The sequence below is a fragment of the Ictidomys tridecemlineatus genome, chromosome 5 (genome assembly GCF_052094955.1).
Source record: "Ictidomys tridecemlineatus isolate mIctTri1 chromosome 5, mIctTri1.hap1, whole genome shotgun sequence".
Taxonomy (NCBI): Eukaryota; Metazoa; Chordata; class Mammalia; order Rodentia; family Sciuridae; genus Ictidomys; species Ictidomys tridecemlineatus.
The window spans coordinates 5,364,422-5,382,195 of NC_135481.1; the positions used below are offsets into that span (position 1 = coordinate 5,364,422).

The 17,774-nt window shown below is 34.4% G+C and overlaps 1 protein-coding gene across 29 annotated transcripts in view; it reads right to left on the reverse strand.

Moving 5' to 3' along the window:
- Window positions 1–367: 367 nt before the first annotated feature.
- Zfand6 (zinc finger AN1-type containing 6) overlaps window positions 368–17,774 on the reverse strand; it is a 73,713-nt gene continuing 56,306 nt past the window's right edge. For 28 of the 29 annotated variants that reach the window (XM_078049130.1, XM_078049129.1, XM_078049146.1 and 25 more), the window contains 5 exons: window positions 16,225–16,395; window positions 15,714–15,822; window positions 14,405–14,505; window positions 3,887–4,000; window positions 368–1,293 (listed from right to left, as the gene is read on the reverse strand). In XM_078049130.1, coding sequence (XP_077905256.1) covers window positions 1,145–1,293; window positions 3,887–4,000; window positions 14,405–14,505; window positions 15,714–15,822; window positions 16,225–16,378 — 627 coding nt within the window. In that variant the 5' untranslated portion in view covers window positions 16,379–16,395 and the 3' untranslated portion in view covers window positions 368–1,144. Of the gene's footprint in view, window positions 1,294–3,886; window positions 4,001–7,081; window positions 7,127–14,404; window positions 14,506–15,713; window positions 15,823–16,224; window positions 16,396–17,774 lie in introns of all 29 variants that reach the window. The other variant, XM_078049151.1, reaches the window with a different exon arrangement.

Genomic DNA, 17,774 nt, shown 5'->3' on the forward strand with positions numbered 1-17,774 from the left:
ATTTTAGCCGGGTACGGTGGAGTATGCCTGTAATCTCAATGGCTCAGGAGGCCGAGGCAGGAGGATTATGAGTTCAAAGCCAGCCTCAGCAATTTAGGGAGGCCCTAAGTAACTCTGTGAGACCCTGTCTCTAAATAAAATATTAAAAAAGGGCTGGGGATGTTACTCAGTGGGTTTTAGTGCCCCTGGCTGGGTTCAATCCTCAGTACCAAAAAAAAAAAAAAAATTTAAATTAAAATTTATCTTCATAAATTAACCATAAGTCTATATGAGACAAATAATAGTAGTATACTTAGAAAAACGGTAAGATTAAAAAGACAAAATTAACTATTAGAAAGAGTAAGAGAAAAAGTAATACAAAAGAGCATTCTAGTTTTCCTTTTTATTTAATCAAAGACTGGTGGATAAACATAAATACAGCACAATTACTTCAGATCATTCTTCATATTGTATACATACAGACCAATGAACGTAATCTGAAAGAAACCTGCAGTCAGCAATGAAATGCATACAGCTTTTTTCTTCCCTCACGCCAAAAAAAAAAAAAAAAATTAAAAACACACAAACTTGGAATCTCATCAGCACATACTCTCCTGTGACAAATGATTCAGACATAAATAGTGGGTGCAAAGAAAGTATATGCTAACATATGTATAACCTTTGTTAATGAAAAAACAGAAGCAGCCATATTGATTAAGATACATTCAGTTACTGGTAACTAGTAGTGCCCAATAGGGCATTATCAAAAGAGAAATCGTGCTGCAGAGAAAAGCTATATATACATACACAATGAGAAAATAAACTGCAAGATTAATGCATGCATGTTTAATACTGGAAAAATCACAGCCCTCCAAAATTTCTCCACGTTTGTTATAAAAGCCCTCTGCACTCAACTAAAATTAAAATGATCTTAAAAGGATAATACTTGTAAAGTTTAAGTCTCTTCAGCCACAGAAACTGCAATGGAAATAAATGTTCAGAGTCATTTTCAAAACAAAAACAAAAATCTATTCTTCTGATGACATGCATGATTAAAAGGTCTATGCAAGATACATTGCTCTACATTCCCAATGACTAGGAAAAAAAACCTCAAGTCAATTTTTAGTTTGCAGATGGTCAAAGGATTTTGTATTCCAGCAGGAGTTCAAATCTTCTGGATCTTTTCACCAACAACTACTGGATTTTCTTTTCTGATTTTCTCAGCAGCATCAGCTTTGTAATTGTAAGAGCAATTGTGTACATCTGAGTAACGATGCACACCACAGTAAACATTTCCACACCGGCATTCAAACCCTAAAAATGGATTAATACACATAAATGAGCAGGATGGAAGGTGAAATATTAAGTTCTTTGGCATAATTAATATTAAATAGCATTATGTATTTAGGGCAGTAATCTAAAAATTCTACAAAAATGGTTTTACGAACTACATTCTCAGAGTTCACTAGCTGAGAGCTTCACTTCTTGTCCTATCTATAAATATAGGTTTGTACTAGGATCAGATCATAAACACTTCTCTGAGTTCAAGTTTCTTCACTTGTGACATGATCAGCGTTACTTCCTTATCAAAATATGTTTTCTAAATTGAAAATATTAAAATTTTTAACTTTTTTAGTTGTAGACCTTTATTTTGTTTATTTATTTTTATGTGGTGCTGAGGATCAAACCCAGTGCTTCACATGTGGAAGGCAAGTGCTCTACCACTGAGCTACAATCCTAGCCCCTAATTTACTTTTAAACTATTAAAACAAACAAACAAAAAAAAATTGTGGTACTAGGGATGAACCCAGGGATACTCTACCACTGAACTACATGCCCAATCCTTTATATTTTGAAACAGGGTCTCACTAAGTTGCTTAGGGCCTTGCTAAATTGCTGATGCTGGCTTCCGACTTGTGATCCTCCTACTCCAGCTTCCCAGGTTGCTGGGATTACAGGCATTTGCCACTGGGTCCAGTTACTTAGGGCTTTGCTATTTTGCTGAGGCTGTCCTTGAACTTTCGAACCTCTTTCCTCAGTCTCCCTAATTTCTGGGAGTCTGGGATTATCGGTGTGTGCTACCACACTCAGCAAAGTGGAATATTTTTAAAAACTCAAATACTGCAATGTAAAAATAAGCCTATTCAAGAAACCAATCTTAACATTTAATTAAGAAAGATAAAATCTCTGAGAGAACTGTTAACAAAGAACACAGTATTCAAAATAGCCTTCTTTTGCTAACCTCAGGTGGAGATGTGAACTGTACTAGAGTGGAGTGATTAAAAGCATGGGATCCAGAGTTAGGTTGCCTAAGTATCAATCTACTTACTAACGTAGGCAAATTACTTAGCCTCTTTGGGCCTCAGTTTCTGCATCTATAATTTTGGAACAATAAGGTACTGTAAGGATTAAATGAGGAATGGATCAGGTGCTTAACATATGGAAAACATGCAATAATTGCACTTATTTTTAGGGAAATGCCCAAGAATTGAAATCAAAATAGAGACTGACATGTGTGGACAGTCTTGCTCCCCCAAATTAGGATTCTATGTTATGATGGAATTTTTGTAATGGAGCATAGGAATCAATATTTTAAACACTGATATTTGACATTAATTTCTTTCATCACATTTTTTACTTCAGAAACATTCTGTAACTTCAAATAATGAAAGAGAAACAAAGCAAACAATACTAGGTTAGACTGACAGATTGGACAAGAAAGAAATTATGAAGTCTCAGCTTTGTAATCATGAAGTCAGAGAGGACAAGATTTTAAAAGACCCTATTTGATAATACATTTTAGAATTTCTTATCTATGTTGTAGTCTTTAAATAAATACATTATTTGCTAAGGTATGAGGCAGTTTAAGACATCTCTGATCAGACTTTATAATCTTTCTTCATTGTCTCTCATCATTCCTTAGCCAGAAGTAATCTTCCTAAAGCATAATTTTTACTCAATATCTTATCTCAGTCCATAAGTCAGGATTTTATGTAAAGTGTTCAGCATAATGCCTATCCATGGTAACCAATAAACGTACTTATAGCTGTAATCAGTTTCTAATTAACCTCAGTAAAAACCTCAATCTTTAGCTCTATCTTGTCTCGATGATATTCAATACCCTTCTTCACAGATCCTGTACTATGGTTATGTTCCCCAATTCACAGTCCCTGAACAGGCCCCTATATTGTTTCTTGGGGATTTGGTTCAAATATTTCTTTCTGCCTGAAATGTTCCTATTCCCGTCACCTGTAATTCCTACTCATGGTTCCAGACCCAGGGCAACAGCCTAATTCATGATACTTTCCTTGCCAGGTCTTTACTCCTTTTATAAAAATTAATTGCAGTACTCCTGTCTTCTGACTTCCAAGTGGCAATATGACTGAACTTAATGTAATGTTCTTTGCTAAACAGTTTGGAACATTTTATTCTCCCTCTCTCAACTGTACTGATATGTTGTTATAGTAGCCAACATATATTGATTACACATTGTGTGGCACCCACTAAGTTAATTACTTACATGTCTCAACTCACTGAACCTGCACCACAACTTATGATTAGCCTCATTTTATGTATAGAAAGCACTTCATGGTTCACCACATACTTTAAAATATCCTCTCCTTGAAGACAGAACTACATGTTAGCCTTTTCATAGCACCTGGCATACTGGAATTACTTGTCTAATACTCTCAAATTTAGCTGGAATGAATTTTTAAAGAAAAAGCTATTCAGTTTACTTTCAGGTACATAATTAAAGCTATTTTTACTTCTTTGAGAAAATTCATAAGCTGAAGTACATTTAATGGAAACTCTCCTGGGAATAGAAATAATCTTAACTGAAGTTAGTAATAATAAGACATGTATTATTTAAAAACATAATTAAAAACCATTTGGTTTAGGTCCTTACCGGTAAGTCCCACTTTCTTCCTGCACATGAAACAGCGATTCTTTTTTTGTTTTGGTTTTTCAAGAGATTTGCTTTGCTCTTCAGATGGCTGCTGTGCTGTATCTGATACTGAAGCTGACAAAAATAGGAGGGTAGTAAAATTTAATTATTCAGTAAGATTTTGATATTTGGGTTGTGTCCTCACTCAACTATCCCACCAATCTTTATTCAGAAGATTACTTATTTATTAGCTTGGAAAGATGGTCATAAATTACAAAATATTTATAAAATTTGGCTCCCTTTTGGTTATAAATGTGTTTGTGCATACACATGTAGAAAATAATCTAGAATATATAACTGACATGTTAATAGTGACTCTAGAAGATGAACTATAGATTTTCTTCTTTTGGTTCAAACTATTTTTAAATTTTTCTATTTATGTATTTGATAAACACTACCTGGGTATCCTAAGGGGACATGCAACAAATGATTATATGTAGACTTGTTAGGAAAAAGATAAACTAGTGCAAAAAAGTTTTAAAATATTTAAAATAAGATAATAAATTAATGCATTTAAATACTGAAACCAAGATCAGATGCATTAAGATTCAGGTAAAATTAGTGTTCCTAAATCCTAACTAATGTGCTCCACTATTGCCCCTAACCACTCTGGCTCTCCTGAGTGCTGTCACCAAAGTCAGAGTCTATAACAAAACCCTGCAGACATGACATCTTGTTTTGAAACAGTGACTTGCCATGAGTCAAGTACTCAACCTCCTCCAATAATTAAGCCTTCCTCAGGAATCCACTGCTCAACCCATGAATACCAGGAATATGCTGCGAACTGTTCAATAGGGCTTTCCACTTTCTTCATTCAATCTAGGTTCTCTTATTTTTTTTTTTAAGATTATCAAATACCCTTTCCTCATTTCAGTTCTTTGTAGCTTTTCACGATGATTACACTTAATATCCTTAGCACATACTGGACACTCTATATAAGCCCTCTTCTTCAACTATGATTACCACAATGCATCCATTAGTGAAAATCTAATGACCCCTCTCTGATGTTTAAAATTCTTTGGTGGTTTCCCATAAAAGGTCAGGGTAAGGCCCAGGGGTCCTTCATGATTTTCTTCATTCTTGTCTCACCAATCCTCAATGATATAGCATGCTTCAGCCATACTGAAATATTAGTTTCCATACACTTACCAAATTATCTCACTTCTGGGCTTTTGTCTAAGTTGTCCTTTTCATGTGACATGTCTTTTTCCATGCCACTTCTTTGTAGCTGGCTAACTCCAACTTGTCTTTCTTTTTGAAGCTTACATAATCAACTCTTACTCTGCTGCCTCCCTGACAACCTTGTAATGGAACACCCTATCCTGTGCTCCCACATCACTTTTTACACTAATTGCTCATTTGACTTAACATAGCTTCTTATGAATTCTAGTGCCTCTAACCACTCAATAAATAAATATCTGTTGAACTGAATTACAAGGTACTTATCTTTTGTATCTATGTGTCCTGTTTCCCCAGCTTCACTGTAATCCCCTTGAGGAGAGGGATGAAATCTTACTCTCTATTTGAATCTACAGCACCTCTTACAGTGAACTACATGTAGATGCACAAACATTTCCTATAATGGATTCCAACTTTTTTGCTTTTTTTTTTTTTGGTAGTGAGGATTGAACTCAGGGGCACTTGACCACTGAGCAACATCCCCAGCCCTATTTTGTATTTTGAGACAGGGTCTCACTGAGTTGCTTAGTGCCTCGCTGTTGCTGAGGCTGGTTTGAATTCTTGATACTCCCACCTCAGCTCCCAAACTACTGGGCTTACAGGCGTGTACCACTGCACTTGGCTTCTAACCTGCTTATGTTAACATACTATCTCATATTTTGACAAAATACGACATAATACTACTTATTATGCATTATTAATGCATAATAAGTAAATATGCATTAATGAAGAAATCCATAGCATAATTACTCCACCTAAACACACTAAAGCTAGACTTGAAAAAGTTCTAGTAATAAAAACATTTTACTTTTGAAACAGAATATGAACATGCAAAACCATTTATTTTCAGTAACAAATATCCCTAGAATGTGAGTTCTATGAGGGCAAGAACTGAATGTCATGTTTTACTGTTTTATCCTGAGAACCTAGAGAAAACTCAAAAATAATCTAACCTGCAATCAGAAATGAGACTATTATATTTATTGTCTTTGAAATCTACAGACATAATAGCGAATTTGTTTTCCAAAAAATTATTATTCAAATAAACTAATAGAGAAAATGCTCTAATGGCAGTACTATTGTCACAGATTATAATTTTTAACAAAACTGGTTTTAATTACTGATACTAAAAATGGCATTTGGAAATGCATACAAATGCTATTATTACATACCTCAGCAAAGACATTTCACAATATTGACACTAAAGATTTAAGGCAAATAGTTTCTGTCTTTTTTTGAGAAGGGGTTTTACTGTATTGCCCAGGCTGGCCTTGAATTTGTGATCCTCCTGCCTCAGGTTCTCAAGTAGCTAGGATTATAAGTGTGTGCCATTGAACCCATCTCAAATGGTTTCTTTTCAACTGAGGAAAACATACAACTTTTAAAGTTAAAGATTAGTAGGCTATCTAAAAGCGAATAAGCTAGGGCTCAAAGTTAGGTCCAATAAATGTTAAAGTATATTTCCATGAGATGAAAGTTAACTCCAGCTTATTGAAACTAGTGACTGATAGCTCAAATTTAAACACCAAACATGGGCAAGATGATATAGTACTCTGTAGAAGTCTATGCTTTCCAGAAATTACCCTGTTTCCTCAGTTTGCATTTGAGATGAAAAAATATCTTATCAAATTCTAGTGAAAGGAAATAATTCAATCGCTAAGAGCTATATATACAGTGGCCAAAAGGTCACAGGGTCATAATCCTATTGAACCTAAAGCCAAAATAAGGAGAGTCTCCTCAGAACTAGGTAGTTTTCACATTTGGAAATGAGAATTGGAAATAGACTGACTATTTATTAATAATTAAAATAGACAAATGACTATGTTGTATCCACTGGTCCTAAAGGTCTATATGGAAGGAGGCTATGAGATGGCATAAAGGCTGTGAAATAAGATGTATGGATGGCACTTGTACTGGCCACTACTGTTAAGATATTTCAGAAAGCAATGGGCAGGTAAAATAGCTTTATCTACACACATGGAGGATCACATTCAAGAGGAACAAGGCCCTCTGCTCTGGGTCCTGTTAAAAAAAAAAAAAGAAGAAGAAAAAGAAAAAAAGTATACAAATACATAACAAGTATATAAAACTAAACACTACTTCTGAATGGGGCATATTCATATACACACTGTAAAATAAAGCTGAACTTAAGGTATTAATAGGTAACGCCTAAACATTATCTTAATGTAAATAATTATCTTGGCAGTAGATGTTATATCTATGTAATATAATATATATCCTTTATCTATAATATACATATCCTTTCCTCAAAGAGTCATGAAAAGTTTCCTCATTCAAGAATCAGAGAGGGGCTGGATATAGCTCAGTTGGTAGAGTGCTTGCCCCGCATGCACAAGAACCTGGGTTCAATCCCCAGCAAGGCAAGGGTTCTACCATTGAGCTACATCCCAGGTCCAGAATTAGAGGTATTTTGAGGACTGTGACTACTTCTGATTATCTCTGTACACTCAGTGCTGAGGCAGAGCAAGAGCTCCATAGATACTTTGAATTAATATGCTTTTACAGCAACCCATTGGGATAAAATGCATATCTCCTCTTTAAACCTCATTTTTCTTTCATGTAAAATAAGGATTTAAAGACTGAGTGAACTGTAGGATACACCTAACTTGAAATTTCTTTATGAAATGAAACAATTTCAATATTCAAGAAAAAAAAGGCCTGTATTAGAAGTAGAATCAAAAAGAAATGAGTGTTATACATTTAATATTTTTTAGAAACAACAATAAAAAGTAGAAAGAGATAAAATACATTATCATTTCAAAATGTAATCCATATAAAAAAGTATTAATTAAGTATTTTACAGTTTAGGGGTATTAAGTCTTCAAAACCCAGTGCACACATCATACAGTATAACTAACACATTATGCACTAAAAATCTTATTTTGATCAGATACATTTCATGAGCTCAATAGTAGTCAGGAGTAATAATCCCAGTATCAGAAAGACAGAGAAGAGAAAGGAAGAACAGAAACAGGGAGGGTGGGAAGAAGGAAAGAAAGCTCATGAAGCTAGTGGTCAACATACTGTACCAGAGCACCCTACAGAGATCAGTTTCTCTTAGTAGTTATTTGGGATAAAAACTGGTACATTAATCTTGTAGTTCAGTGATATAGCACATGCTTAGCCTACATGAGGCTCCCGAGTTCAATCCTCAGTACCAAAAAAATTTAAAAAATCAAAAAACAAAACCCCAAAACTTTAAAATGACTCTTTACTAGTGATTTTCCATTTTCTGACTACAACCACCTTTCCAGCTTTAGTTCTAACATACACTATTTGCACCAGCCACTTTAGCAGGTTGTTTTCTATTTCCTAAATTTCATGTTTTTCTACCTGTATACTTTTCCTCAGCAAAATTCTTGTTTGCTGGCTTATGAGTATGTGTGGGTATTATAATTCACATACTATAAAATTCACCCTTTAAAATATACATAAAATTCAGTGTTTTTATATATTAACAAGATTGTAAAATCATTATCCCTGCCTAATTCCTTAACATTTTAATCACTTTAAAGCAAACCTCATATATATTAACTCTCCACTTCCCACAGCTCCTGGCAACTCCTAATCTTTCTGCATGTACAGATATGCAGCATATTCTATATAAATTGGCAGGAGATGGCATGTGGCCTTTAGTAGCTGGCTTCTTTTATTTAGCACAATATTTCAAGATTCATCCATGAGTGGCATAAATCAGAATTTTCTTCCTTGTCTGAATGATATTCCAGTATATGGACATAGTTTGTTTCTCCAATCATTTGTTGATGGACATTAGTTGTTTCCTAATTTTTTGGGGTTATTATGAACAATGCTAACTATTAGCATTCATGTACAAGTATTTGTGTAGACATGTTTTTCTTTCTTGCTTTTCTCCACCCCACACCCCTTCTTTTGTGTTGAGGACTGAACCCTGGCCTCTAGCCCAGGACACATTTTCAATTCTCTTGGGACTTAATGAAAACGCTTGGTCATATGGTAAATTTTATTTATCTTTTTTTTTCTCCCTCCCACTGTACTGGGGACTGAACCCAGGGGCATTCTACCATTGAGCTCTCCAGCCTTTTCTAATCAGGGTCTCCCTAAGTTTTCCAGACTATTCTCCAACTTATGATCCTCCTGCTTCAGCCTCCCAAGCACCTGCGATTACAGGAAATGTCCCCAGCTCAAGTTTACTCTTTTTTTTTTTTTTTTTTTGGTTCCAGGGGTTGAACTCAGGGGCACTTGACAACTGAGCCACAACTCCAGCCTTATTTTATATTTTATCTAGAGACAGGGTTTCCCTGAGTTGCATAGCACTCACTTTTGTTCAGGCTGGCTTTGAACTCGTGATCCTCCTGCTTCAGTCTCCCTAGCCACTGGGGATTACAGGTGTGCACCACTGTGCCTGCTCAAGTTTACTTTTTGAGGAACTGCTAGATTGTTTTCCAAAACACTGGTAGGCTTGGGCTGTAGCACAGTGGTAAAGTGCTTGTCTCACCCGTGTGAAGCACTGGGTACAGTCCTCAGCACCACATAAAAATAAATACATAAGAAGATATTGTATCCATTTACAACTAAAAATATTAAAAACAAACATTGGTACCATATTTCACATTCCCACCAATATATAAATGTTCCAATTTCTATTAGAACTTTGACAATACTTATTATTTTTACTGATTACATATAACTCAACATATCCTCTTCTTTTGTTGTTGTTATTATTTTAGGTGCCGTAAAGAAATCACTGCCTAATTTAAGGTCACAAAAATTTATATTTGCTTTGGAATTGTCATTTGAAAAGCAATATAGTTTCCTTTGTCAATGCACAGACTCAGGTCCCTTTCTGGTCATAAACTAGCAATGTTTATTCTGTAAGCAATTTTCTATTAGTACATTTAAAAAAACCTAAAAAATTGGAATGCAATATGAATAAATACTATGTCAATTATAACATTATATACATAAAAAAAATTTATATTTGTTTTAAGGGTTTTTATTTTTTTTAGCTCTTATGTTTATTTAAGTCTTTGATGTGTTTTGGGTTATTCTGTATATGAGATATGGGCCTAATTCATTCTTTTGAATGTGGATGAGTGGTTCCAGCATCATTTGTTGGAAAAAAAAATTCTTTTCCCATTGAATGATCTTAGCACCATTACTGAAAACTCAACTGCCCATGAATATGGGTATTTCTGTACTTTCAATACTGTTCCAATGACCTATAACTATCTCCATGCAAGTATCACAGTTTCAATTACTGTACCTTAAATTTTGAAATCGGGAATTGTTAGTTCTCCAACTTTGGTTTTCTTTTTCAAGACTTGTTTTGGCTATTCTTACTCATTCTTCAAAATCAGAAGAAATCCCTGATTTTTAATCCATACAGCCTTTCCTAAATTAGTCTAATGGGATTATTCTCCTCTGCTGTGAACTGATGATTTAACAAGTCATCTTTGTATGAAATCAGGAATTCTCAGATTTGGAAAGAGCCTGAAAATTCCAGTTCACCCTTCACTCAGTATAGCATTTCTCTATGCCTTGACCTTACCTAATAATAGTTTTCCTAGAATGCCTCAGTGATTTATAGCTTAACACCTTAATATTACTTTATTCTACGGTTGGAAAGCTTTTAAATCCTTAATTCTAAGTCTCCTAAAACTCCAAATTACTTGGATAATATATGAAGTTAAAATATCCTTTGCAATCTATAAAGTTCATTTTACCTTTGTTGCTTAATAAAGTTTTAATATCCTGTTACAGTGGACATGGCTATTACTCTCATTTAAAAATAATAAAAAACAAGGCTCAGAGAAGTTATCAAGATATGAAAACAGAACCTCTACTTCCAATTCCATTCTTTTTAGTTATGACCCAAGATCTGAGGGACTGAAAGGAAAATCAAAGTCAAACATACTGTTTAATAAGGCAGCCAATCAAATGTGATAGTTCTGAGTATGTCAAAATGCTTTAAAGTATTTAAACAACAATAAAAGCTAGTTTTTGTGAACTAGAAATCTGACCTACATTCCTAAGTGACACCACCTGAGATACTATGATTTTTTTAAATCAAAAGCATAATTAAATGACAAACATGTTGCAAATGCTGAATTCTCATTTAAACTTGAGAAAAAAATCTTCGAAGCCAAAAAGCCAAAATGCCAAAATGAAAGTAGTACCACCCACCCGGTGGCAGCATTTCCTAATTATAAGCAGAAAACTGGTAGAGAAAAAAAGCTGTTTTGAAAACCCCAATAAAAAAATGTTAGGAAAATCTTGGGGCTGGGTTGTGGCTCAGTGGTAGAGCACTTGCCTCTTACTTGTGAAGCACTGGGTTCAATCCTCTGCACCACAAAAAAATAAATAAATAAGATAAAGATATTGTGTCCGTCTGCAACTAAAGAAATATTAAAAAAAAATGTTAGGAAATTCTTGTTTAGGCACAGCTGCTACTCATATTTGCACCGTATTCCATTAGGGATGGTCTTCCTGTTTAAGTAAACTTCTCTTGTGGGAGACACATGGAGTGAAAAGAACAGATACCTGGGTAGCTTGCCAAAACGGCTGATCCTGTCCTGGGAACCGAGAAGGGACTGGATATATCAACAATAACCCAACATATCCACATCACAGTCCAACAGGCACAACTGTCTAGTGGAAAGAATACTGCCTATAGTCGGGTGCCTGGGGTCCATTTTCAGTTCCAGTGATCATTTGACTAAGTCAAAGAGACTTTTTATGTTTCTTTTCAGCTACCTAGTAAAATAGACGAAGAAACATTCTCTGAATTTGTTATCAAAAAGGGAAATCATGCATATATATGTGTGTACATTGATACCTAGATATCTATTATTAGTTTTCAGCATATAAAATATATTTATCTCTTAAGCTCATTATTCCGATTTGTCTGTGTATTTGCTATGCTGAAATTATGAGTGACCGACTTTTTTTTAAAAAAGGCACTTAAAAGTTTAACTTAGCCTGATGTGGTGGTGCACACCTATAATCCCAGCTGCTTGAGAGGCAGAGGCAGGAGGATTGCAAATTAAAAGCCAGCCTCAGCGGTCTGGGGATGTGGCTCAAGCGGTAGCTTGCTCGCCTGGCATGTGTGCTGCCCGGGTTCCATCCTCAGCACCACATACAAACAAAGATGTTGTGTCCGCCAAGAACTAAAAGAAATAAATATTAAAAAATCTCTCTCTCTTAAAAAAAAAAAAAAAAAAAGCCAGCCTCAGCAATTTAGACCCTAAGCAACTCAGTGAGACCCTCTTTCTAAATAAGATACAAGAAAAGCCTAGGGATGTGGCTCAGTGGTTAAGTGTCCTTGGGTTTAATCCATGGTCTCAAAAAACAAACAAACAAAACACAACAAAAAAATGTTAAATACAACTTAAAAATCCTTTAAATTATACATGAAGAAAACAAGCCTAAATTTTTAAAAGACTACAATTTCTTTTAATATGGCATCACGATCACCTTTGTACTCAGAGACAGCTGGAATAAACTATGTTTTCCATACACTAGAATGGTATAAAAGTACTTCATATATTATTAGTTCACCAACCTACAGTCTTTATTCTTTGTCAAACTGTATAGCAATTACTATTGCATCCTTAAGCTTTAAATTTTTTTCATAGCTAAAATTCTAAAATTGATTCTGTCATAGGATATAATAACATCTTTGTGATTAGCAACCTGTTTTCTTCCTTCTCAACTTCTCTCTATACCTCCAAATGAGCTCTCTCAAGTTTGAAATTTAATCATTTCCACCTCACTTCTTAAAATTTTCTCTAACCATACTAACTTTTTGGCTTCCCTGTCTAAAAGAAACCATACCATTGCCATTATGATAAAACCAGGAGCTTTGAGACCCCCTTCTCTTATTTCTCTGATACAGTGAATAACTGAATCTTGACATTTTTCCTATTTCTGCTTTCAAAGTATCCTCCATCTCTATCCTTCCTTCTTTAATAAATTACTTTTTTGGTGCTGGCGATTTAACCCAGGGATACTTTACCACTGAGCTACATAATATCCTTAACCCTTTTTATTTTGTGACAGGGTTTCATTAAGTTGCTGAAGGCCTTGCTAAGTTACTGAAGCTGGCCTCAAAATTGTGATCCTCCTATCTTAGCCTCCTGAGCTGCTTGGATTACAGATGTGTGACATCACACTTGGCTTAAATTTTTCTGTTTAACTAAAACCCAAAAATTTTTCACTTATGATTCATATTTATAAATTTATAATATGCTAGGCAGATCAGACTACTTATGTTGGCATATACTATATTTGTTTGTTATAGCAAAATCTTGCAAATTGGCAAGTTATGTCAATCATTTGTTGGGCATGAAATAAAAACAAGGAGAATTGGCTAACTTATTTAAATTTAAAATTCAACAAACTTTAACAAATGTTGCCTGATATATCTGTCACTATCGTCCCAACACCATGCACAATGGACGTCACTGGTCAAGGCATTTTTTCTCTTTAAATCATGCCACATAGACATACTGCTCATCTTTGGGTGCCTTTCCAGAGTATCCACCCTTGGCTAACACATTAGGAGAACATAAACAATTAAAAAGAGATTATTTAAAAGCCTTCTAAATGACCTCTCCTCTGTACTGTGTCTCCCTGTTAAGAAAGCCTTCATACAAACTTTCAAGTCTCCTCATATTACTCTGAGTCATGTAATTGGGATATAAAGAGCATGGAAAGAACAAGAGGCACCACAGCTTGTGAATACAAGTAACTAAATGTGACTACTGCACTGTAAGTCATAGATGGGGAAAGAGGGGTACCTGCCAACCAAGTAGAATAGTTTCTCAAATAATCTAAGTCAAAAACCAAAAGAATCAAATTCCATTGCTTGGAGAAGAAATATTTTAAAAATTCAACTGGCCAAAATAATAAAAGAGAATAACACTTTTACATGGTCATTAACCTATATTTTTCAAACTAAACAAATTCTGAACCTTCTATTTATGTTGATATAATTATATGTAAGTGAAATTCCCAACATTTCATTCAATTAATTACTTGAGAATATAGAATATTCTCTTTAAAAAACAAACGAACACCCAAAACTTTATTTAGCTGAGGATCAAACCCTGTGCCTCATTCACGCCAGGTAAGCGCTCTACCACTGAGCTACAACCCCAGCCCTAAAATACTCTTCATAATGAAAGCATATAAATATTTTGAGGAATTTTTAATACATATGCTTAGGCTAGAGTTTGGCGTATAATACTCAAAGAGTTAATAAATGATAAACTACATGCTAGTAGTTTATATGCAAACCTTGCAGATCTTCTGTTTCCGGTACTGCTTTGTCCACAGATGTACTGTCCACTTGGGAAGATGCTACAGATTCTGATAAAAGTGACTGATTTGATACAGGGCTATAAAAGCAAAAATATTTTAAATTTTATTTTATTAATGGAAAAAATATATTTTTTTGGTTTGTTTTGAGATGTGGTCTCACTATTGTACAGTCTGGTTTTAAACTCCTGGGCTCAAACAATCCTCCCACCTCAGACTCCCAAGTGCTGGGACTACAGGTGTGTACCATCATATCCCAGCATTATTTCAGTTTTAAAAAATGATCTCCACACATGAATATTAACTAAAGTAACATAGTAAGTTAAAAGTCAACTTACCTAAGTAGATCACTAAGAACACCAACACACTTGTTTATACCATAACCATAGAGCTTTGAAACGCGAGACTAATTTGGGTTAGAAGTTTGTATTTTGGAAACAAAGCAATTCCATGTAAATGCACTACTAAAAAAAGTAGCAGATAAAGATGTGTTCAAGGAGTCCTAATGCAAAATTATAAATGATATTATGGCATAGCACAAGTGAATAACTCATGAATTACAAAAAAGAAACAGAATACAGATTTTATGCACTGATTCCTAACAGAATAAAACTGAAACAAGTATTTCTGTATGCAGGCTTCTAACTCTGACTTCAGACTTATATTTGTTTTGTAACATATTTTTCTTTATAAGTACCAAATATAATACCCAATAATGATATTAAAGAGAACCTGTGCTAAGATATTTTTTTTTTTTTTTTTTGCAGTACCAGGGATTGAACCCAGGGGTGCTCTACCACTCTCCAGCCCTCTATTTATTTATTGACTTTTACTTATTTTCTTAAAGACAGGGTTTCATTAGGTTGCCAAAGTTGGCCTCAAATTTGTGATCCTCCTGCCTCAGCCTCCAGAGTCACTGGGATTATAGGTGTGTGCCACCACAACCAGCCAACAAGAACATTTTTAAAATGCAAAGTACTAATACTTTCAGATTAAGACTATAATTTAAGGAATTGACTCAAAAGTCTCCAAAAGGACTTCAGGGGTGGGTCAGGATATAGTATGAAGTAGAATAAAGGAAAAGATATTTGAAAAGGAAATCTAAGACTTAAAAGATCTCACTCCCAAGTGAAAACAATAAAAACCTTTTTCTAATTAGTCAGATATAATTTTAGGAAGTTAATTCTCAAGTAACTTACATAGTTTCCTTAATAAAATTGATTAAAAATAGAATTTGTTCCTTATTTTTCATAAGTTTTTCAACTACAGTTTGGAAAGTCCACCTTACCTTGGCTGCATAGATGAAGATGTGGAGTCTAATGCTGACTGAGCTTCTGGGACACTGCCATCTGTGCACTGAACTGGTAAAGATTCAGACAGACTACTGACAGAAGTTGCTGTAACAGACCACAATTCATGTTAGTGGTTCTATACTATGTACAGCCCAATAACTGATCTTAAAAAAAAAAAAAAAGTTCTCTTATATCTTGTAGCCCATATTCCTCCATTACTTTACTTTCCAAGTTAGCTATATTTACTTGAGTTATGCTTCTGTTTTCATAAGGTACTAAGAGTTTCTGTAGCACAGCAAATAAGACCTTGGAATGGCTTTACACTATTTACAGAGTAAGGATACTCTTATTCCTGACTTTCCACCATGACTATTACAATGTGTAAAAGAAAAGTTACTGAGATAAATATGGTAATACAAGTACAATGTGACAGTGAAAATGGTCTTGGATACAACAGACTACCAAATGTATTTTAATTATGATATGCTGAATTACAGAATTACTTACCAGGTGGGCTTATTCTACCATTACTACTATTCTGTCTTTGAAGATGTTCTTTATAGCATACTGAACACATGCCATTTGTACGAGGGTTTCCATAAAATCCGCAGCCAGTGGAACAAAGCATAGGCACTTGGCTGTGATTCGTTTCTTGAGCCATGTTCCTCTGTTGCACACCTGCAATTTATATAGAATAAAGAACTCAGACACAAGAATTCAGTCATAATTATCCTAATATGCTTTCTATATAATAAAGGACAAAACCCCACATATGCACCCCTCCCTCCCAACCACTCTATACAATTGTCCCAAGACCTAGGGCAAAAGTTAATATAGAAACCAAACAGCACACAGAACTTTTATCTCCAATCAACTCTACATTAGGAGAGAGAACTGGTTTTGTTTTTATTTCCTTGATCACAGATCATTTATTTCTACATCAGCAACTCTGGCACAGACTTGTACTTTTCTTTTTTTTAATCTGTGAGAGACCTGTTTAAAGACCTATCTGAAGTTAAGAAAAACTGTTTAAATATAGTTCAGTTGGACTCTTCCAGTAATGAGAAAAATACATCTTAAGTTTTGCTATATGTTACACTAAATCTCTAAACATTTTAACTTTGGATCAAAATTCACTTGTTAATTTATATACTTTATTCTGTTTAGAAAGCATTTAACATAATATCAATTCTGGTGAAGAAATGGAGAATAGGGCAGAATGCTCATGAAATCAGAAATAGGTTCAATCATTTTGGAAAGCATGTTGCAATTCACCTCATGAGTCCTATAAAAGACAAATGTTGCTCTCAATCATTCTCCTTTAACGATCAATTCTATAGAATAACTAGAGTACAATCAGAAAAAGAACAAAGAATGATATACAAGGCATTTGCTTCACAGAATATTCACAATATTGATAAACTGAAAATAACCTAAATGCTCAACATCAGAATGGATTTTTAAAAAGCATGATACATATTAGTGACAAGTTATACAGTCATTAATATTTTAAAATATTTTCTGATGGAAAATGTTAGTAATGAATGAAAAGCTGCAATATGAAATATATATACAATTAAGCAAGGTGCACAGCTATAATCCCAGTGATTCAGGAGGCTGACGCAGGAGGATCACAAGTTTGAGATAGCCTCAGCAACTTTGCCAGACTTGGTCTCAAAATAAAAAATAAAAAGGGCTGGGGATGTGGCTCAGGGGTTGAGTGCCCCTAGGTTAAATCCCCAGTAACCCTCCCCACAAAAATAAACATATATGTTTCCAATTAGCATGAAAGGAACATCAATCAATCATCAAAACAGGTAGTAAGAACATATCCACAGATGGCAAAACTAACGACTTTTTTCCCCTGATTATACCTTTTCTGTACTTTCATGATTCCCGAAAATGAATATACTATTTGCCTAATTAGAAATAAAATTTATTTTTTAAGTATTTAAAATTTTAAAAACTAAAATTAAAGTTAATGTGACAGAGGCATCAGTCAAGTGATGCTGTGACTCAGGAAATATTTGGGAACCACATGAAGGCAATAATCAATT